At 39.6% G+C, this 21,088-nt stretch overlaps 3 protein-coding genes and 1 long non-coding RNA gene across 5 annotated transcripts; 2 read left to right on the top strand and 2 right to left on the bottom strand.

Annotated features, from left to right (window-relative positions):
* The first annotated feature begins 99 nt into the window (after window positions 1-99).
* LOC114766170 (uncharacterized) lies at window positions 100-5,574 on the top strand. Its single transcript, XR_003742750.1, has 3 exons — window positions 100-172; window positions 271-387; window positions 5,243-5,574. It is a non-coding gene; the product is annotated as an uncharacterized LOC114766170 (long non-coding RNA).
* dusp22a (dual specificity phosphatase 22a) lies at window positions 517-13,578 on the bottom strand. The gene is made up of 7 exons (XM_028956818.1): window positions 13,259-13,578; window positions 12,478-12,511; window positions 11,988-12,070; window positions 11,347-11,396; window positions 5,274-5,348; window positions 4,971-5,142; window positions 517-1,458 (listed from the first exon to the last, which is right to left on the bottom strand). Exons 1-7 carry the CDS (start codon window positions 13,277-13,279, stop codon window positions 1,264-1,266), a joined length of 630 nt encoding a protein of 209 aa, XP_028812651.1. The 5' UTR covers window positions 13,280-13,578; the 3' UTR covers window positions 517-1,263.
* Window positions 13,579-16,697: 3,119 nt separating this feature from the next.
* Window positions 16,698-18,240, bottom strand: cox4i1 (cytochrome c oxidase subunit 4I1). Of its 2 annotated transcripts, none has more exons than XM_028956282.1 (5): window positions 18,160-18,240; window positions 17,571-17,647; window positions 17,308-17,472; window positions 17,052-17,183; window positions 16,698-16,977 (listed from the first exon to the last, which is right to left on the bottom strand). In XM_028956282.1, exons 2-5 carry the CDS (start codon window positions 17,644-17,646, stop codon window positions 16,841-16,843), a joined length of 510 nt encoding a protein of 169 aa, XP_028812115.1. In that variant the 5' UTR covers window position 17,647; window positions 18,160-18,240; the 3' UTR covers window positions 16,698-16,840. The 2 variants fall into 2 exon arrangements, with proteins under 2 accessions (XP_028812115.1, XP_028812116.1); XM_028956283.1 differs by having other exon boundaries at window positions 18,134-18,214.
* A 34-nt stretch (window positions 18,241-18,274) lies between these two features.
* emc8 (ER membrane protein complex subunit 8) lies at window positions 18,275-20,949 on the top strand. The gene is made up of 5 exons (XM_028956281.1): window positions 18,275-19,024; window positions 19,104-19,180; window positions 19,267-19,336; window positions 19,409-19,503; window positions 20,207-20,949. The coding sequence occupies exons 1-5, from the start codon at window positions 18,812-18,814 to the stop codon at window positions 20,364-20,366; spliced, it is 615 nt and encodes a 204-aa protein (XP_028812114.1). The 5' UTR covers window positions 18,275-18,811; the 3' UTR covers window positions 20,367-20,949.
* The last annotated feature ends 139 nt before the right edge of the window (window positions 20,950-21,088 follow it).

Below are 21,088 nucleotides of genomic sequence, written 5' to 3'. Positions count from 1 at the left end.
CACGTGTGGGACTGGTGCTGTGCGTGACGCGATTGGGCCGGACGTTTCGTTCCGTCCAATCAGATGCGGGGGTGGGCGGAGCGTCAGGAACATCCGGAAGTGGTGTTCCTTGAAGCCTCCAAATTTACAAGAAATCGTCCGGATTCGTGTTCCCTGAGGGACCAGTCTGATCGTAAGGAGGGAGTTTTACACACACAAAGTAACTCAACACGTTCTTCTCCTTTTCCAGCGGTGGTTAAAGTAATTCCCATCTGTTATCCTTCTTTCCAGAAGCGAAGAGTGATGTTCCGTCTCCGATACTCACCTTTATCAGTGTACACAGGCGACTGGAATTGCTGTGTTTCTGCTTCTTATTTGAACACTTTGAAGCACAAAGACACTTTAAAGGTGAATCCTGAAATTTGGTGTTCATTCATTCATTCGTTGTTGTAGTGAATGAATCACATTGGGTGACGGCTCGTTTAAAAAGTAGTTGCTGAATGGTTTATGAAAGGAAATGAAGCAGACAGCAGCAGGTTGAAAGAGAGTTAACCTTTAATGTCAGCCCAAGAAGATCTGTGGTCGGACTTAAATATCATTTGGAAACAACAAAAGAGGATGCTGGGAAGGCAGGGTCACATGTTTACACGTCGTTTAAGGATGTGAGTCGCAATTGTGGGCTCTTCTCTCACCTCTGCCCACATCTGCAGGGAAGGTGAAAATAATCACTGTATGGCTATAATGAGTCAGTGTATTTATGACATTTTGTGCAGTTTTATGAATAGAATTTACAATAATATGAATATATGGAAAAAAGTAATTGTGCTCTATGCAAGAGAAAACTCTCATCTGCGCTGTTATAACTGCTAGAAAAGGCATGTAAAAGACCACATTCATTGTTAAAAAAAATATATATAATTTTAACATTCACAACAATTTCAGAAAACAATATTGAAGTAATAAGCATTACATCAGAAAGCAAGGCATATAGGCATTTAATCTGGTCTACATGTACCAAATGTGCTGCAAAAATTAAGTCTACAGCAGGCAATTTTGTAATTTTTAATTTTCTGATCGAATCAGAAAGTGAACCAAAGCTGTGTGTTTATTTCTGAAGGTTGACATGCCATTGTGAAGAATACATAGCTTTGATGATGCCATAAGTGCTGTGGGTTTCCTGATCCTTGGGACTTTGCTGTCGGAATATTGGGTTCAGTTTCTCTGGGGAATGTAGATATGAGAGTCTCTCCCCATTCTTGGCTGGTGGAAGAGGAACTTGCACCCTCATCTGCTGTTGCCCGAACTGTAAGCATTGTAAGGCAGGGGGTAAACGCCAGTGGCCTGGTTCATCCAGGACTGATTTCCAGCATGCTGATGCTCCCGTTGTTGCTGATCAGCATACTGGCTAATGAGGGCCGCCACCTCCTCCTGATCTTTGAAGGGGCCGGGTCTATAACTCGCACGAAGCCAGGCACGGTACTAAGAAGAGAAGAGAAAGAGCAAGAGATCAAGAACACATCATTTTTATACATCAACCACATCACTCCATCTGTAATTATTTCATTCTTCTATTTTCCAGAAAATTGTTGACAACCTAAGTAAATACTAAATATTCCTTAACACATGTTGCTATGTATTAGGCTTTCAAAGGAAATCTTATATTAGATTGTAAATGATCATATTTGGAATATTTCTTTGATCTAGAGTTGATAAATGAAAAAAATATATGAAATGAGGCCTGGATGATGCAGGGGAAGTGCACCAATGGCAATCCCTTCCGTACTAATTCTATCACTAATTCTTTCACTTTTGAATGGAAAACTAGATGGAGCTAATGATTGAGGCCATGCAGGGAAAATAGGTATTAGCCACATTACTTCAGCAAGAACAGATTCCCACATACACTTCAGTGTTAAGAGTGACTTCTGGCATCCTTTAAATTAAATATACGATTGTTGTTAATTGTTATTAATCCTTACATGTAAAAAGACAGAAATACAGCAATATGCGTTCAAGCTGTGGCTGTAGCCGCTTTTAAAATAGCAGCAACAGGAAAATAATTTTCTCACCTTCATGGTGTTTAGATTAAACCAATGCCATATGTCACTGTAATGACCGGCAAGTGAAAATTAAATAGAAGCTTCTGCCAGCAGCTTCATTTCACTGTGTTTATTTTGAGGTTACAGAGTATTATGAAATTTGTTGAACTGAAAGTGTTTTTGAGAACACATTCACATATTTGGTTTAACAATGCTATTTACTTTTAACATGTTTTCATAGTTTAGCTTTTCTTATTAATTACACTATATTTTTGTGGCCTATTATGTGCATTTTTTTTAATGAATTACACAATCTCTTAGTATCTATAGTATTTGTATAGTAACTATTGCAATGACTGGGATTACACACCTACCCAACGAAATTACACCCACACTGGTGGGATGAAGGTGAATAACCTGATTGAAAGAGCAAAGTTGTTCAACAGGATAAACTGGTGTTTTCACATTACAGTTCTGCAGGTTTTTTTTTTTTTTTTTTTTAAACAGCACCATCAGAAAATGGTTTGAGAACAGGCAAAATTAAAATATAATTATACTGCTTCTATGCATTTCTATGCATGAACAGAACTGGCCATGTCAGGTTTATTATTATATGAACTGGTGGCCTGTCTGTGTTTGTGATTATGAGATTTTTCATAATCAGAACAAAAAATTCCCACCAATAATATTATGTACAAGTAGAGTGTTGTTTTGGAAGGACGTAAGTCTTCATGGTGAACAGTAGTCTGAATCATCATGTATTATTGTGCATGCGTGTTTGAGTTTTGGGGCAGTGCAAAATCCAGATGTCATCATTACTGAACAAGTGACAACAGCAAATATTTACTTGTACACTGTCAGTGATCTCCTAGACCTCATTATGGTTGACTGGAATGCCAAGAGAGGAAGACTCTGGTCCTACACAACAGTTTCTGTGATGGCTTCTTAATGTCAGAACAAAGTTATACAGCAACCAAAAATATACAAAAAAAATTTGTAATGAAGAAAATGTTGCAAGTCTCCTAACATGATGACTGCCACGTGATGAGACACACTGGCCTAATGCAATTTCAGCAAGTCCCCAGAGTTCCCCTTATGGGCTTAAATTCACACACTGCCATGGTCACCAGCAAACTTACAGCAAGATGCGTTTAAGCTGTGTCTGTAGCAACCACGCGTTTTAAAATAGCAGCAACAGGAAAATCATCTTCTCACCTTCATGGTGTTTAGATTAAACCAATACCATATGTCACTCTAATGACCAAAATTAAATAGAAGCAGAAAGACTTAAGCGGAGTTCATCTTCTGCCAGCTGCTTCATTTCAATGTGTTTATTTTGAGGTTACAGTATATAAATGCAGCAAAATGAATTTGCTCTTTATTTTGTGGCCTTTATGCTTGTCTGAGGTGTTTTTAGCATGGACTCCTTACTTATTTGTAGAAAATAATGATGCAACAATATATTGCAATATTTTATGTGGTGATATTGTATTGATACAGGGACCCCAAATATTGATATTTTTGTATAGTTAGTTATCTTTAGTGAGGTCAGCAGAGCTGAGTCAGCATGCAACTACAACCTCCACTCCTGTAGATGGCGCTGTACAGCTGGCATTTCAGGCAGAGTGAAATTGCAAAATGTGACAGATCAAGCCGCTGTCATCATAGCGGCCTGTTCAACATGATAAAATAAACCAGGCAGTATGGACATGGATAAAGGAAACGCAATTTGCAGGTTGCTCACATGTTGAAGAAAATTTCACAGCACAAGCTAAAGCTACCATCTGTGGCCTGATTGCTGAGAAGGGTGGGAAGAATAAGCAGCTTTTAAAAATCAGCACTACAGGGAGCACCTCAGTCAAGTCAGCAGTAAGTTCTGTATTCAGACATACATTAACAATTTTCTTGATTTTCTCTTACTCATTAAACAAAAACCTAGAATGTCTGTGAACACGCACGTTGGTTTTCCAATGGCTGTTGCTGACACACTACTGAGCCTCATTTTTTCATGTTCTAAGGACATTACATAAAAGTTGGATCAGCCCGTAGTGTTTTCCACTTTGTTTTGGCGTGGGACTCAAAATCCAAACCTCCATGGGTTGATAATTTTTGTGTGATTTTGTTATCAGCACATCCAACTATGTAAAGAACAAAGTATTTAATGAGAATATTTAATTCATTCAGATCTAGGATATCTTATTTTTTTGATCAGTTAACATCATTAACATCATACTGACTTATTTTCTGTAATTTGCACAGTGTTCACTGATAATAGGGAATGTCTGTGTGCAGCACAAGGCATTAGTTTTGGGGCGAAAGCACAGAGCGCACAGCAGGGTTTCTGCGGAGCCTCAAAAAGTCGTGAATTTGAGTTTAAAGGTCTTAAAAATACTACAAACTGGGGCAGTCCTAGCCTTTTCACACAATAAAACATTCGAATCCTAGAGGGATTGCATGATAAATTATGAACGAGCTTTGTGTTATTTAAATATTTTCTGAAGGGTTGTTTATTATACAACTTCCTGCTGCAGTGCCTTTGGTATGGACACACATTACCCTTTCAAAAGCAGTTATATTTAAATTTAGTTATCAAATTATATATCGCAATATATATTGTCTATGGTTCAATTTATATTGCAATATACATTGATGCCAAATAGCACAGCCCTAACACATGTATCATGATGCGTATCGTATTGTGAGATCCTTGCCAATATACTACTTGGTTGTAAAAGACATAATGCACCCTCTTATTGGCACCTATAGCTTATAATTATTATATTATATTATATTATATTAAATATAGCTTATATATAATATAATATAAATATATATAATATAAAATAGAAGTTACAGAAAAGTTAGGGACCTATGCTACATCTTGGTTGCTCAAGTAAATAAAGGTAATTTATTGAAATGACACTGTAGAGTTCCAATTCACAACAGACATACCTCAGACACTTTGGTCATCTGGAACTCTTGGAGCTGCTGCTGGAAGCCATAGTTTGGGCCTACAAAGGAGCGAACAGCCTTGACTGCTGACAGACATTCCTCCCAGCCATAGTTGGTGACGGTCATTAGGTAGGCCACAACCATGGTGGTGCTACGGGATACTCCAGCAAGGCTAATGAAGGAACGGGGCATTATCAAACATAATCAGATCACAGGAAAGCCTTCTGAAGCATCCTGATGTCTTTTTATGACAACATTTTTTCACTGCACAGATGCCACATCATTCTGAACCTGGGTACTTACCAGTGTACAAGGCAAGCCCCTCCACTCAGTCGGCACTCGTGAATGAATCGGATACACTCCTTGAAATGCTGTGACCTGTGAGGTGAAGTACATACTAAGCATACATAACACATTAACAAGAGCCATACAAGTGTCTGAATGGTCCTATGAACTTAAAATGTGTTTTTACAAATGTTAAATCTATTGAGGAAATCATTTAAAACCTTATTTTGCACTTTAAAATATGGTTGATCATTACAGTCAAGATTTTTACTACCATATAAACAGCCTACAGTGTATTGAAATACTGTCTCAACCAAAGCCCCCCATGGTGCATTTATAAGAATATCAAACTATATTCTCAGAAAATATAAAACTACTATAAAAACTATAAAAGTTACAAATACATAAAAACAAGCTAAATGTAAGTAAGTACTTAAAAAAATAGTAACAAGTACTAATACTAATTATGTACAATACAAAGAGACAGTAAAAGTGCTTACGTGCAATTACAGTACAGTGAGATTTGTGCAGATGGTATTTGACTAACAGGTTTCAAATACAACCTGCACAAACCTCACTTTTACTGTCTCCTGTCTTTGTTTATTATACATAGATGTAGTTAGTATTAGTACCATATAAAACCACAAGATCTGTATAGGATCATTGTACATTGTCCTGAATGTCCTGAATGTCCTGTTGGTCTGAATGAAAGCAGAAACTGGTATGACTGGTGTAAATAAAAAATAAAATAATCACTGCCATCTCATTAGGGGTGTTGAAATTAATCGTATAATCGATGCATCGCAATACAGACATGCATCGATATTGCATCGCTGCAGTGCAGAACATAATCGATCATATCATAATTACATTACTTGGTGATTTTTCTGGAGCGGTATAAAAATTCTCGGTAAAAAGTAGTGCCGGTAGTGATCATGATGGCCTGATCTACAGATTACAGCACCGCTCCGTGTCAGAGTTTCACGCTGCGTGGTGCACCCTGTGGCCGTGACGTATTTTCCTGTGACCAATAGAATCCAAGCAGCCGAGATCTCTTTCTACCACTTCGAAACACACACATGAAGTGGGAATGGAGGAAAAGCTGATGTTTCTCTACGACACGACATTATCGTCTTACCAGGAGTTTAGAAAAACACGCTTACTTTTTCCGCACTGAGCCCCGCGGCACCTACAACGCATTCGGTCTGAAACAGTCTGTGTTCGGTCTGCGCTCACCTGACGCCACGGACATCTGAACACGGATCATTTTTCTGCTCACTGTAGCAAATCAAAGCGTCCTCATAGTGTACAGTTCTCATACGTGTGCAGTTCTCAATCTGTACACAGTCTAAATAGTCCAACCAGGGACCTGTGAAATGGGATGTTTACTTTAATTCAGTTTAATTTAAAAATGTAATCCTCTAAAGAATACTGTTTTGAACTAAGATGCTACAATAACATCAGGGTTGGATTTTGTTTGCACTCAGTATTGCTGTTCACTGTTTATATTTGAATAAAGGTTTTGACATGCAACTGTTTACCAATTTTTACCTGAATTAATAATAAAAATAATGTTAATAGAAAGTTAATAAACATTAAAATAAATGATTGTTCTATAAATCAGGTCTATAGTTACATCAAATTGTTTACAATTACAAATGTTATTTAATCTTGACAATATTTTAATTTAATCTTTGTATTGTTCTCTTTCAAAGTGATTGCCTGTAACCTTTTTCAAAAGAAAATGTCTAATTTCTTTGCTGTCACTGAGTGGATAAAACACTGAAAAACTGGCATTTACTTCTTCACTGTTTTGTGAATACAGGCAACCATCTTGGAAGAGAAAAATACAAACATTTTTCTGCTTATTGTAGCAAATCAAAGCATCCACACAGTGTACGAGACCTTAACTCTGAAAACATCATGTGACCATGTAGAAAATTTATGATTGCAATGCATCGATATGGAGGCACTGATAATAATCAAATCGAATCATGAGTGAAAGTTCACACCTCTACTTCTTATGAGGTTTGTACTTTATAATAAGCATTACCTGTTACTGTTGAACATTTTAAAGGTCCTCTGACATTATATATTTTTGCTTTTATATCGGTCTTAGTGGTCCCCTAATACTGTATCTGAAGTCTCTTCAAAAATTGACATCCCCTTTGATCCAGTCCCACAATGAGATTCACCCAGGACGCACCATTTCGGTGTCTGTAGCTTTAAATGCAAATTAGGTGAGCGGCCTATAGAAGTGAGCATGCATTCGCGGAAACCGAATCATCAACACCATTGACCAATCACAATGTTTGGCGAAGACAGAAAATCGCGTCTGCATTTTTTTCTATAAAAAATAAAATGAACCCATTATTATTGAGTTTCAAGTGACCCAATATAAAAAATATTTGTTCTCATTTTTACATTCAATCACCAAGCAACTGCAATGCTTCACGAGTTTTGGAAGCCATGGCACATCAAAATATTTTTTTTTTGTATGGCACAATGTGTGAACTGAGAAAATCCACATCATGTAAGTCCACATCCCTGCAGCCTCTTCTGTTGTTCTTGAAGAACATCTCATACAAAGAAAGCAATAATTTTCAACACTATGCAGCATTAAGATTTCTCCTGATTCTGGATATGTGATTAAAGCTTTATTGAGAAACACTTAGCTGTTGCACAACTCAAAGGCCATATAGTGGCAAATGTGGTCCTTCAAACTCTAGTGTCAGATTTCTCAATCATTTTCAACAGAAGTCTGTTGCAAAAATAGATTGACAGCCACTTTTCTCCTTGTGCCAGAAAACTTTTGTCAAAAAGATGTTGCCATCAGCAGTTTTAATAGTTGCTGGGTCACAGATTTCCGGCCATATTGTTCAATGTGCAAAATGTGTTCAATGTGGTTTTTGAGATGGCCACAGCATTCAAGGGTTGTCAAAAAAACCTCAGATATTAAATAATACTAACATTTTGCATCAATTTCTAAACCAATTAGCACTGGAATCAATACTTAAATTCCAGTTTTGCATTTGCCAGTTCACAGAAATCGCCGGCAGACTACACCAATTTAGTGGCCAGCCCCTCCCACAGCTATCTGGAGGACCCAATGTTTACATGAGAAACACTTTAAAAAGAATTCTGCTGCACCAAGCTTGCTAGAAAATGGAAGTATTTCTATTATATAAATATTATATTCAATGTATATAATTTTAGTCAGGTCGTGTCGAGCTAGCACGGTAAATGATCAATCAGCAAACAAACTTCCGGTCTATAGCACCTATCGTTTACATATGATTTGTTGCTTGTGAATTTGATTTGGTGATTGGTAGAAGTGTATATCATTTTGTAAATCTGTCTGAATAAATGCTAATATTTTTAGAAAGTGTACTCAGGTTTGTCTGTGACTCCCATTCTAGCTTTTGCTTTCATGTTGTAGCTTTTATATGTTGTGGCTTTTGCATTCGTGTTGAGCCTTCTGGGCCACCGTTAATAACTGTTGTGTAATATTACACACTCTACTGTATATATACCACCATGTACATATGCTCGATCATCCCTTTAAATGCACTTATCTTAGTACTTACTTTATATAGTAACTATTCTAGACCTGTAGGAAGTAGGTTGCATGAAGGCTGTCAATCATCTCAGTAAAAAAGTATAATAATACAGTTTGTCTTCAGGGATTCATTTAATTCATTCCCTCCTTTTTTCGATTAAAAAGACATTGTTACATTAATGGACAGTCCATTATATTTTTTATAGTTGTTAGTGTCTCATAATCATGGCATGTTAACAGAGGTACCTTGAAATTTAATTTGATGGGACAGTAACTATATTTTTTAAATATATAAAAGCATGGCCAGTGTAGAATATAGAGCAATAACAATCTAATGACATATGCCCTATACGTAACATTTATTTTAAAAAATAAGGGACCATTTTGAACTACTGTTAACCCCAATACAGGAGCATAACCTGCATCCTAATTTTTGGTCTACATAAGCATTTGTGGTTGAAAATGCTTGTACATGCTTATATGACCCCGACAGTGCTATGATTCATTCGCTTACATTTCCCATGGTGTTAAATTCACTTTGGGAAGAATTCAAATCAGGAACCAAATTATTGAACCCAGACATGTTGTGCAACATGGCTAAATTGTCAGTGGCACAATATAAATATGGGCCATAACAGAATATGCAGAGCATCTATATAACCTCAGGTGACAAAAGCGTGATTTAGGCAAAAGGCTGAAATGAACTTCAAATTAAAACAAAGTAAATTTCCAGGTGTCCTCCCAGTTCAAAAGGACAAAAGTGTAACACTTCTGGATAGATAGCATTGTTTTAAGTGTGATGAAATCAATAGACAAACCGTTATCCTTCTTTTTAAAGCCTTGAGGATTGTGACACAAAGTTTTTTTTTCTGGCCTCAGACACTTTTTTTTTTTCTGGCTAAGGCGCTGCCTGATGTTTGTAGTTTCCTTCCTCTCCTGCAGCAGGCCAGTTGATTGCAAAAGGGGTGTGAAGCAGGGACGTACAAGTATAATTTCTTTTTTTTTTTTTAAGTGAAGTGATTGTCATTGTGATACACTTCAAGCACATGTGTCTTCTGCTTTTAACCATCACGCTTGGTGAGCAGTGTGTGGTTTGGTGTGGTTTTGTGTGGTGCTTTGCTCAGTGGCACCTCAGTGGCACCTCGTCGGCTCGGAATTCAAACCGGCAACTGTTTGATTAGGGGTCCGTTTCCTTCCACCACTGACCCTGATAATTTATAACCCTCAAATCATACAGAGAACACATTAACAAAATAAACAGAGCAACACTCATCCCCATGCATCAAACACACTTTCCCTTGTCCAAAGCTGGCCTATAAAGGCTCCAATGGTGTGTATGTGCAATTGTGTGACTCTATGGATGACTAATGGAGCTGAAGCAGTGGGCACTGTTCACTAGGATAGTTGTGGAATTAATAAATGAAAATAAAAATGAAATGCTAATGTGTAGTCGACACCCTTGCAGATAACAGACATAACATAACTCTAACCCTAACATAAGTACATGAAATAATTACAATATGCACCCACTTTTTACAAGGGGTTTAATCCCCCCAGTAATGCATCTTTCCCTTTCCAACATTAGGATCAATATCCAAACACAACCGAACCATTTAATCCAAAATCTAAAAAGTAAAAACAGTGAGAAGCGCCTATTCATTAAAGTACACAGTTAGATCCACCAACTGTAACAATAATATTCCTTTAAACATTTCCCATAAATTGATATAGAAATTGTAAACATTACATTGATTTCAGCTTCAAAGCTTTTAATATGCTCAAATGGGAAGTCTCATTTCCTTGAAAAGATGCAGAAGGTTACTAATTTAAGATAAATTCGAAGCAGCGGCGTTATCTGAAGTTCATTTCTAATAAAAACCGACCATTAACATTTTAAGTAATTTACTTTACTTTACTTTACTTTATTTGGCAGACGCTTTTATCCAAAGCGACTTACAATGGGAAGACACCAGCAATTCTCGTTCGATTTCTATAGAATATCAAGTATACAAACTAAGAGCCCTGATAAGGCTTAGACTTGTCATTGAAGAGCATGCTCGGAGAGTGTTGGGTGCAACTTTTTTAATTTATCATTATCGAGCATTAACAGGTCACATATTAAGACTATATTTTTTTCCACATGTTGTTCCTCAACAGGTCATTTGTCAATTATTCCCATCTTTGCATTCTTTACTACAGGGAAGTAGGCTGGTACAGGTTGCTGACATGATAAAGCACAAGGGGTCCATAAGAAGTAGTTGTTTTTTTCTCCTTCCTGTTCTGCAATTGTTATCAGCCAGACAAGTAACTGTGACCACTATCAGAGACTCACTTGTGCCAGACCAAATGCTGAGTTGGATCAATACTTACACAAAACACCGTAAGTTAATTTTGTAATATAGAAAAACATGTCCCCCACTTTGGATATAATTTTGTGCTTCTACATGACAATTTATATTGAAACTTGCACTTGTTAATGATCACTTTTGAATTAATGATAGCAGTAATGTGTGTTTTGTGTAATTAACTCACAGGTTCTGGTTGGAGGCATCAGCAGCTTGAATGCAAAGATATGTCATATCCTACAGCAATTAAGAGAAAAGTAAGATTTAACAATGTTCCATTCCACATTTTAGGAAAAAAAATATTCAAATAGCTGTCTGTATAATAAACTGTAAGAACAATTTATGAAATTAGCTCAGTACACAGTACACTATGGGAGCATCAGCAACATTACCCTAAATTAATCTTTAATCTTCTTTATAATAGTTTAATTTTTTATTTAAATGATTGCACACAATAAAGGTGCCGGAATTTACAAGTGTGCAATTGATGAATATGTGGAAATCTCAGCATGGTTCAGCATGGTTTTGGTCCCACTGCATGCATGAAATCAGCAGAATAAATCCTGAGAAAATGAACACACTGCAGAAAGTGCAGGACTTGCAGTGTCAAGAGAGACTGTGCGAAAGCTAGAGAGATGCTTGGCGTGATGTGTGGTGTGAAACAACACTACCCCCAAGTGGCCTAAACCTCGTGCTACAAAATAACCATGTGACGCTGGTAAATCATGCACGACTTTATGGCTGAATGTACGAAAAGTACAGACACACACAGGATGATACAGATTAACATGGAATCTGGACAACAGAAGTGACTGGTGCAGCACTTACCTCCATCGCTGGCTTTGCATTATTGTACACAGATAGGATGTGGGTGATACCGTTCCTGGCCAGACTGTCTCTGTTCTCAGAATCTGGGGACAATTTTTGCAAATTTTTTCAATCTAGAAACGATTTTCCAGGAAAGTGCCGTCACAGACAAAACCGACAACGTCTGAAGCTCTGTACAGGCCGACTGGAGAAGTCTGTTACTATGACGGCACTGCTTCACTGGACCGCAGTGAAGAACGTTGCAGGGTCGTGTTTCTCTAGTCTATTTTCAGTCTACGTGCACATCTTGCAAAGCGATCATCAGCGGCACTATAATTAGTGCCACGGCAGACGCCTTGCAGATCCGTGGCAGAACACACCATGGCAAACTCTTGACTCTTACATTTACACATGCCACTCTTTAGCTACAGAGTATATAGTATAGTATATCTTCTAACTTGAATAATTCCTTGAATAAAAAAACAAACAAACAAAGCAATTATGTACTTGCCTCTTATGTTTCCGAGATAGAGGCCGTCAATGACCTGTGAAAATGGGAAGAGAGTCCAAATTTAGGCTCTGCAATGTAAAGCACTCACTTCGGGTATCCATATGGAAAGCATCATTTAACCAGTATGTCTGGCCCGCGTCCTGTAGTTGCCAATACGGACGATAATAAATCACAGAGTGACCTTTTCAAGAAGAAAAGACGCCCTCGCTCTGAAAATAACAGTCATTACTAATGACAGGATTGTCCGGTAGTTTGTGTGTATCGTTTTTATGCCCACTGTTCTTTGGTGTTGGTGAAGGTTGTGCGCTGGACCCCAGAATTGTACAGAATGTTTTATTTATATATATACATACATACATACATACATACACACACACACACGTATATATATATATATATATATATATATATATATATATACACACACACACACACATATATACACACACACACGTATATATATATATATATATATATACACACACACACACACACATATATATATATATATACACACACACACACAACACACATATATACACACACATACACACACACATATATATACACACACACACATATATATATACACACACACATATATACACACATGTATAACCAGTTTCTCAACGAGTCAGTATTCTGTTGTGTTTATATTCGTGTTTCTAGAAGCCCGTAGAAGAAGTGTTTGGGGGGGAGCAGCCCCGGATTCCTTCGCTTCCTCGTATTGTCACAACTACGTCAACATGGGCGACCATGTCCACGCCGACACCACGTCTACCTTATTCATCCCGTTCCCCATGGCCGCAGGATTCCGCTGTATCGGTGCGCGTCGAGGGGACGTTGTTGGACTTTCACGCTGTTCGGCGACACCGTAAACACCGTTAAAAAAAAAAAAAAAAAAAAGCGCGGACTTTCGACGCGACGTCGGTCCGCCGCCGCGCGTCCTCAGCTTCCCGCCGTCCGCCGAAAGGTCGTCCGCGGGTCAAGGCGCCGCCCGCGAGACGTCAGGACCGAGCAAGTTCGGACCCGAGCGACGACATGTTAGCGCCATAACGCCGCCCGTTCTGCGGCCCTTCCGGATCCCGGAGCGGCGCCTGGTGACATCAGGAGACCGAGTTTAACTCATGAGGTTCTGCTGAGGACCACGAGTCGGGGCGCGGTGCTCACCTTCTTACGTTCGCGATTGGGAAGAATACATTTAAATAACATTTATAGCCTCTGACTTAACTAAACAGAATGGACATGCTTGTCTGTCAGCACTTTATTAATTGTTCGTTTGGTCAATTCTGCACGTGTTGTGTCCACCAAAGGAAAGATCTTTTTAGGGCAACCTGTATGTAATTATTCAAATATTGGGGGATGCTTCGCAGCTTAAGCTCAGGTCTGCACCGTTTTTAGGCCGCTTTTTTCTGCTGTTGGAACAGCACTCAATCACGAGATGGCGAGTGGTGGTCCAGCGGTACTGAGCCACCGAGGTCCCCTTGAGCAAGGGACCGTCCCCACACACTTACCCTGTCATGGCTGCCCATTGCTCACCAAGGGTGGTGGTTAAAAGCACAGGGCACATTTCGTTAAGTCACCGTGTGCTGTGCTGCAGTGTTTCACTTCACTTATAAATGAAGAGGACACATTTCGTTGTGTGCACCTTGTGCTGTGCATCATAATGACAAAAAAAATCATATTCACTTTTCATCATGACAGTGGAAAAAAAAACATATTGAGTAGAAAACAATAAAGAATTGCAATTCTTCTGGTCATCATCTTCCAAAGCTTTCTGGATTCTGCAGACGTTTACATGGTTTGCACTCTCCACCATGTGCCCTTATTTGTATATTGTGTTTTTAAAATTTTATTTATACCTTTGTACTTAATGTTACTGTTTGTATTTAATGTTACTTGTAAGCACCATGGGTCTGAGAGTAACGCAATTTCAATTCTCTGTATGTCCTGTACATGTGGCAGAATTGACAATAAAGCTGACTTTGACTTTGAAGTGCGAGTTGCAATGTTCTTTGAAGGAGTGGCATAGCCAGTAGGGCTCCTTTTAACAAAAGCACAATCAAGAGCAAAACATTACATGAATGCAGATTTCTTTTCAAGGAAAGGTGGCATGAGTGGGCAGGTGTATCTGTAATGCAAATGTAGTCTTAGTGTCTATCAATAAAATACACACCACAGTTGCCAGGAATAATGTCACCCTTTCAGTTTTACATAAAATCTTGCACCTGGATGTTTCTGCTGTTGGATCTGATGTATACTAGGAGCACCATTGGACTTCTGTTGTGCATCATTTTCCAGAACAAGCATTAAGAGCAATCCAGGTGACTCTTGGATGTTGGCCTAGCGATTAAGTCAGGATTCTTTTTCTGGGAAAACTAAGTAGAACTCAATACAATTGATCTGATGGACCAGGCAAGAGTAGATAACTAAAGGAAAACATTAAGCATTTATAAAATAAAAATATACTATTACCACATGTCTAAATTAATATTAAAAAATAATGTTTTCAGGAATAACAAGCATGTAAACAAACACATCTACATACGGTCCAGCTCACCCCAAACGGATTGGGTTCAGGTCCGGTGACTGTGGATGCCAGGTTATGAAGTTATTTCACCTTTGTTTGTTAAGTACATAACTCCACATGTGTTCATTCATAGTTTTGATGCCTTCAATGAGAATCTACCAATGTAAATTGTCATGAAAATAAAGAAAACACATTGAATGAGAAGGTGTGTCCAAACTTTTGGCAAGTATTCAGTCTTTGCTCAATTCTGTGTCAGTTGCACCTTTGGCATTGAATGTGATGCCACAAGCTTGGTGCACCTTTCCTTGGACCGTTTTGCCAATACCTTTTTGCAGCACTTCTTGAGTTCCATCAGGTTGGATGGGAAGCATCAGTGCAGTCATTTTAAGATCCCTCCAGAGCTGTTCAATCAGATTCAAGTTTGGGCTCTGTCTGGCCACGCCTTTGATATCTTGGCTGTGTGCTTAGGGTCGTTGTCCTGCCTAAAGAGTTCAGGAGCGCTCTGGAGCAGGTTTTCATGCAGGATGATTCTGCATGCTGCCTCTATCCTGACTAATCTCCCAGTTCCTGCAGCTGAAAAACATCCCACAACATGATGCTGCAACCACCATGCTTCACTGTAGGGATGCTATTGGCCTGGTGTTGACCAGGTGTCCAGTTTCCTCCAAATGTGATGTCTGGCATTCACACCAAAGAGTTCAACTTTGTCTTGTCAGACCAGAAAATTTTGTTTCTCATGGGCTGAGTCCTTCTGGTGCCTTTTGGCAAACTCCTTGTGCCTTTTACGAAGGAGTGGCTTCCATCTGACCACTCTATCATACAGGTCTGATTGGTGTTTTGCTGCAGAGATGGTTGCCCTTCTAGAAGGTTCTCCTCTGTCCGCGGAGTACCTCTGACAAAGCGACCATAAAGTTCTTGGTCACCTCCCTGACTAAGGCTCTTCACCCCGATCGCTCAGTTTAGGTGGCCGGCCAGCTCTAGGAAGAGTCCTGGTGGTTATTAACTTCTTCCACTTACGGAGGATGGAGGCCACTGTGCTCATTGGGACTTTCAAAGATGAAATTTTTCTGCAAGCTTCCGCAGATTTGTGCCTCGAGACAATTCCTTTGACTTCATGGTTGGTTTGTGCTCTGACTTTAACTGTCAATTGTGGGACCTTATATAGAAGGTGTGTGCCTTTTCAAATCAGGTCCAATCAACCCCCCCACGGGTGGACTCCAATTAAGCAGTAGAAACCTCTCAAGGACAATCAGGGGAAACAGTAAAAGCACCAGTGCTCAAATTTGAACTTCACAGGAAAGGCTGTGAATACTTGTACACGTGCTCTCTCATGTGTTTTTTTTTAATACATTTGCCAAAAACACTAGTAAAATTAATGTTGTAATCATGGGGTGTTGTGTAGAATTCTGAGAATCAAAAAAAAAAAAGTAAATTTTGGACTAAGGCTATTACATTACAAAATGTGGATGCTTCTAATTTTTACCACCCAAAATCCTAACATTCTACAGTTGCGAGCAAACAGGAGGACTACAATTTCTGACCAACACTCTTCGGCCAGGGATAATTTCTCTTCGTTTGTGTGGGTAGCATTTCTAACAAATTTTAAACAAATTGCCTGTGATGCAAATATATGCCAAAGTACACACCTGTTTGTAGTGCCCCACATACACATAAAAACAGGACAGATGGCTGGGTAAAGTTGGGAAATTTATTTTCCAATCTACAAGAGCCTTAAGAGGAAGGAGACTTCCAAAACTCATTGAGGTAATGAGAATTGATAAATACAGACTGGTTGGTTAAGGAAAAACATGTCACATGGTCCAACGGATGAATTTACTTCTTCCACTGTTTGTTTTCATAGTCCCAATGTGCAGAAAAACCCTCAACAGGGTTGATCCTCATGTCCAGCATTCTCTGCAGCTCCTGTTCTTTGTACTCAGCACTCAGGGTGTGGGGCACATCACCATACACTGCAGACAAATTGAACAAATTCAAGCACTTTCGCATGAAAAGGCAACTGTAAACCTTAAAGTGGCTCACTTACCAAACTTTCTCTGCCAAAGCACAACAAAGCCGGTCACTCCAATAAAGAACAGCATCCCAGCAACAACAGACTTCCACTCCTGCGTTCCCTTGTTCATTTCAGCAAAGCTCTGGTTGAAGCTGATGCGGTACACTGCGCAGAGGATGAGCGCCGACTCAACTCAAGTGCCAACAACATTCAGGTTTTTATAACTGATGTGCTGAATAAAGGTCATTTTCTGCTGCACTTAGTTCGAGATAGACAGAATAAAACTTACGAGCAATTTTCTCATCGTTGGACAGAGATGCCCATGGACCCTTCTCCTTTTCTTTCAGTGACTTCTGCTCTGGGCTCAGATTCGCCACAAACCGGATGTCCGGCAGTGGATTCTCCCTGCGATCAAAATAAGCAGGGAGGGCATAATCTTCCACCTTGGCCACACCTATGCAGAAAAAAATTAAAGAAAATTAAAATAAATAATACACTATTATTACATATAAGTAGGGGGAGGGGGAAAAAAAATCAAAACAGAAATCTCACCATGTCCACCACGCACGCAGACCGAAGCGGGCAGAGCACGACTGCCCAGGAGGCGCAAAGCTCTTGTAGCCAACATGCTGTAAAAAGAGAATAGACGCGCAGTCAATTAAATTTCAAGCAAAATTTAATTAATAAATAAAACAAAACATTAAACAGAGTTCCGACGTTTCTAGGTCCAAGGATCTCTTCGTTTTTAAAAATCAGAAACACACTGACGTCACTGTGCCGCTAGCTGGCTAACTTCACCGGCGCAAGGTCATTTCAGATAACAGCAAAAACGCAGAGCCAGTTCATTCGTTTGCAATGCCTAAAACGCGCGCCATGTTTCATTAATAAGGCCAACAAAGCCAATCGATGCAATTGTCGGAAAAAAAGAGAAAGAAAATAATTAGTCAGGACACACACGGCCGGCCGGCTTGCGCGGCCGGGCTCCACGAACCAGCGGAACTCAATGTCATTGCGACGTTCCAAAAGGAAAAAACCGCATTAAACCGACGGCGCTTGTGGCTTCGACGTAGCCCACACAAGACAAACACTCAAAGCGCTTTTTCGGGAGGTGAAACCTGTTAATTTTCCGCTCCTCACGCACCTCTTTCCTGCGTCCGTTCACCGCGACGACTAAAGGAAGCGCGACGGGCCGGAAGTGCGTCAAGCATGGGATTGTGGGATATGGTATCAAAATGGAAAAGGTCATTCAAAACCAACAGCGACCTATTTAGACTTCAGTGAAAATAAATGGATATAACATGGACGTGTAACTAGCCTGTGTGATAACTTTCGTTGTATTTGGTTTGAGTTTAAGGAAATGTGACTTTTACTTTACGACAGTGACGTAGTAGTGGAAACAAATGTTCTGCCTCCGCCATTACGGCGCAAACAGTCCGATATAATATACGTTATGACGTTGGCCGTGGAGCCTTAATGGCGGTAGCGCCGTCCCTTATAATGCCTTTTTTTATGAGAGCTAAAATGCTTTACGGTACCGGTGAATGTTAACGGCGTGAAAATTCAGGGGGAAAGGGAAGTTTTAAAGCCCCCTGCATTTGGCTATTTAACGCGATAGAACGACCGTGGATGATAGTCGGTCGTCCGTGGAGCGAGCACGTTGTCTCCGTGAAGCGGCTAAGCGGTTACCAAGGCGGCTATGAAATCCACCAGTTAGCTGGAAGGTGGCGGCAGCCCGCGGGATCGACTCTACCGCCCGGCGAGGTCCGCGAACGGCTCTGCGCTCGCCAGAAACCATGCCGGTCAAACTGACAACCCAGGCGTACTGCAAAATGCTGCTGCACGCCGCCAAATACCCGCACTGCGCCGTCAACGGGCTGCTGGTGGCCGAGAGGCAGAAGGACAAGAAGCGGGACAGCCACCATGTCCCTGTCCTGTGTGTTGACTGCGTGCCTCTTTTCCACGGAACTCTGGCTTTGGCACCAATGTTGGAGGTAGCTTTGACACTGGTAAGGAAATATATATAAATATGTGTGTGTCTTTATAATTATTCTAATTATTAATGTTTTATTTTATTTTTTCTTTCAGATTGACACATGGTGTAAAGAGAACAGATATGTGATTGCTGGGTATTACCAGGCCAATGAGCGGATCAAGGACGCAAGGTAATTTGCAGTTGGTAACATCACGTTAAACATTTTTTAATGTTAAGGTTGTTCTGGTGTTATTATTTATTTTATTTTTTTAATAGACCCAACCAAGTTGCTGAAAAAGTAGCTGCCAGGATTTCTGAAAACTTCAGCGAGGCTGCAATGATTATGGTGAATATGAGCGTCAAATCGATGGCTGACACTAATGGGAGACTGGGCTCAACAATGCGCTGTGTTTTATAGGTGGACAACAGCCGATTCACTATGGGCTGCTTTGAACCAATCCTCAGCGTCTTTGATCATCATGAAAACAAGTGGAAGTGCCGGGATTCTAATGTGTAAGTTGTGCTATCTATTTATGGTTTTCATTAAGAAGGTCAAAAAATTGTTCTGGTCTCATCAGTGGTGCCTGAGGATTTATTGGTGGAGGTGGTAGTAGCCTAGTGGGTAACACACTCTCATTTGAACCAGAAGACTCAAATTCAAACCCCACTTACTACCATTGTGTCCCTAAGCAAGACACTTAACCCTAAATTACTCCAGGGGGGGACTGTCCCTGTAACTAATGATTGTAAGTCACTCTGGATAAGGTCGTCTGATAAATGCTGTAAATGTAAGAATAATGAAGCACAATGGTGGAAATAGTATTTTCCTGTACGCCTATAAGAGGACATAAGATTTCTTAACTAGACGTTTGAATACATTTGTATTTGTGGCTGCCGGTTCGTTGGGAAGTCAGTGAACTTTCTTTGACTCATGACACCGGTTACATATGTCAACTGTCTGGGGACTCATTCCCCAGACAGTTGACAGAAGTTTGTACTGTCAGTATCTGGGGGAAAAAAAAGATCTGAATGATTACAATTAGAATGTTCACATCCTGGGATTTATGCAAATTTCATATACAATCACTTTGAATGATGGATCTATGTAGAGTTTGAATTGGGCAGGAATGGAATCTAAGTATTGTCATATGCTTGTTAGGTTGACTAGAATATGAAAGTGTTGACTTTGATATGTGCACATTATTTTGTCTTTTAGAGACTACTTTGAGGACTGGTCAGAAGCTCAGAAAATTACATCAGCCCTTTTAGAAAATAGATCCTATGAGAGCCTGATTGACTTCGACAACCATCTGGATGACCTCAGGAATGACTGGACGAATCCTGAAATCAATAAGTCAGTTCTACACCTTTGTTAGAGTTTGCCCTACGTTCCCTCAGATTCAAGCCATCGATGCCAAAAGGGGGATGCAAGATGTGCTCATAGAGGAAGTCCAGGCAGGATACTTTGTCCTTCATGAAAGCTGGAGTCACTGAGCTGCCCTGACCCCATGTGTCATAAAGTTTCCAGACTATTCTAATATGCATATTGTAATGTGCACATTCGAGGGCACGTTGACAGTTTTCAGCTTATCTTCCTGCTGAATTTTATGTAAAATGCTTATGAATTCTGGTTACACTAGCCTGACTGAGCAAATGCTGTTAAGTCAATGATTTTCTTTATTCTTTTATGTCCCGCAGAATAATAAATTAAACGTGGAATGGGTGCTTTCTAATTTGAATTGTTCAAGTCTTAATATATAAGTCTCTATTTTAAGAATGTTTTCCTGGTTTCATGTTTGAGTGTGAAGTAGTCTGTGTTCAGAGAGATGTTAACTTTCTTTTGCTAATCAAACAGATTGTATAATAAGTGTAACGTACAAACAAACCTTGAAAGATGAACGCTTTTTGTAACTTGGATTGACTGAATGTAAAATAAACTTTTTTCTGAGATTTACAAAACCCTGTGTAATTGTCTTCATTAAATTAACTGTTGGTATTGTTGTCATTCAATTTGAAAGAATAAGCCACGCAGGCCGCCACCTAGTGGCTATACTTCGCGTGAGACGCGACATTTCCGCCTTTACCCGGAAGTGGTTAA

Source organism: Denticeps clupeoides, chromosome 16 (genome assembly GCF_900700375.1).
Source record: "Denticeps clupeoides chromosome 16, fDenClu1.1, whole genome shotgun sequence".
NCBI lineage: Eukaryota > Metazoa > Chordata > Actinopteri > Clupeiformes > Denticipitidae > Denticeps > Denticeps clupeoides.
Note: the sequence above shows the minus strand (reverse complement) of the source record. Positions and strands in the feature narration are given on the sequence as shown.

Bases quoted from the DNA above. Each gene is read 5' to 3' on its own strand.
- dusp22a (XM_028956818.1), bottom strand. From the start codon at position 13,279: ATGGGGAACGGGATGAATAAG. The intron at 12,512-13,258 runs GTAGACGTGGTG...CCATTTTCACAG, and splicing joins TGGGGAACGGGATGAATAAG to GTCATTGACGGCCTCTATCT. The intron at 1,459-4,970 runs GTATGTCTGTTG...TTCTCTTCTTAG, and splicing joins AGATGACCAAAGTGTCTGAG to TACCGTGCCTGGCTTCGTGC.
- cox4i1 (XM_028956282.1), bottom strand. From the start codon at position 17,646: ATGTTGGCTACAAGAGCTTTGCGCCTCCTGGGCAGTCGTGCTCTGCCC. The intron at 17,473-17,570 runs GTGAGATTTCTG...TTTTCTGCATAG, and splicing joins CTGCGTGCGTGGTGGACATG to GTGTGGCCAAGGTGGAAGAT. The intron at 16,978-17,051 runs GTAAGTGAGCCA...ATTTGTCTGCAG, and splicing joins GCTTTGGCAGAGAAAGTTTG to TGTATGGTGATGTGCCCCAC.
- emc8 (XM_028956281.1), top strand. From the start codon at position 18,812: ATGCCGGTCAAACTGACAACCCAGGCGTACTGCAAAATGCTGCTGCAC. The intron at 19,181-19,266 runs GTAATTTGCAGT...TTTTTTTAATAG, and splicing joins GAGCGGATCAAGGACGCAAG to ACCCAACCAAGTTGCTGAAA. The intron at 19,337-19,408 runs GTGAATATGAGC...TGTGTTTTATAG, and splicing joins GCGAGGCTGCAATGATTATG to GTGGACAACAGCCGATTCAC.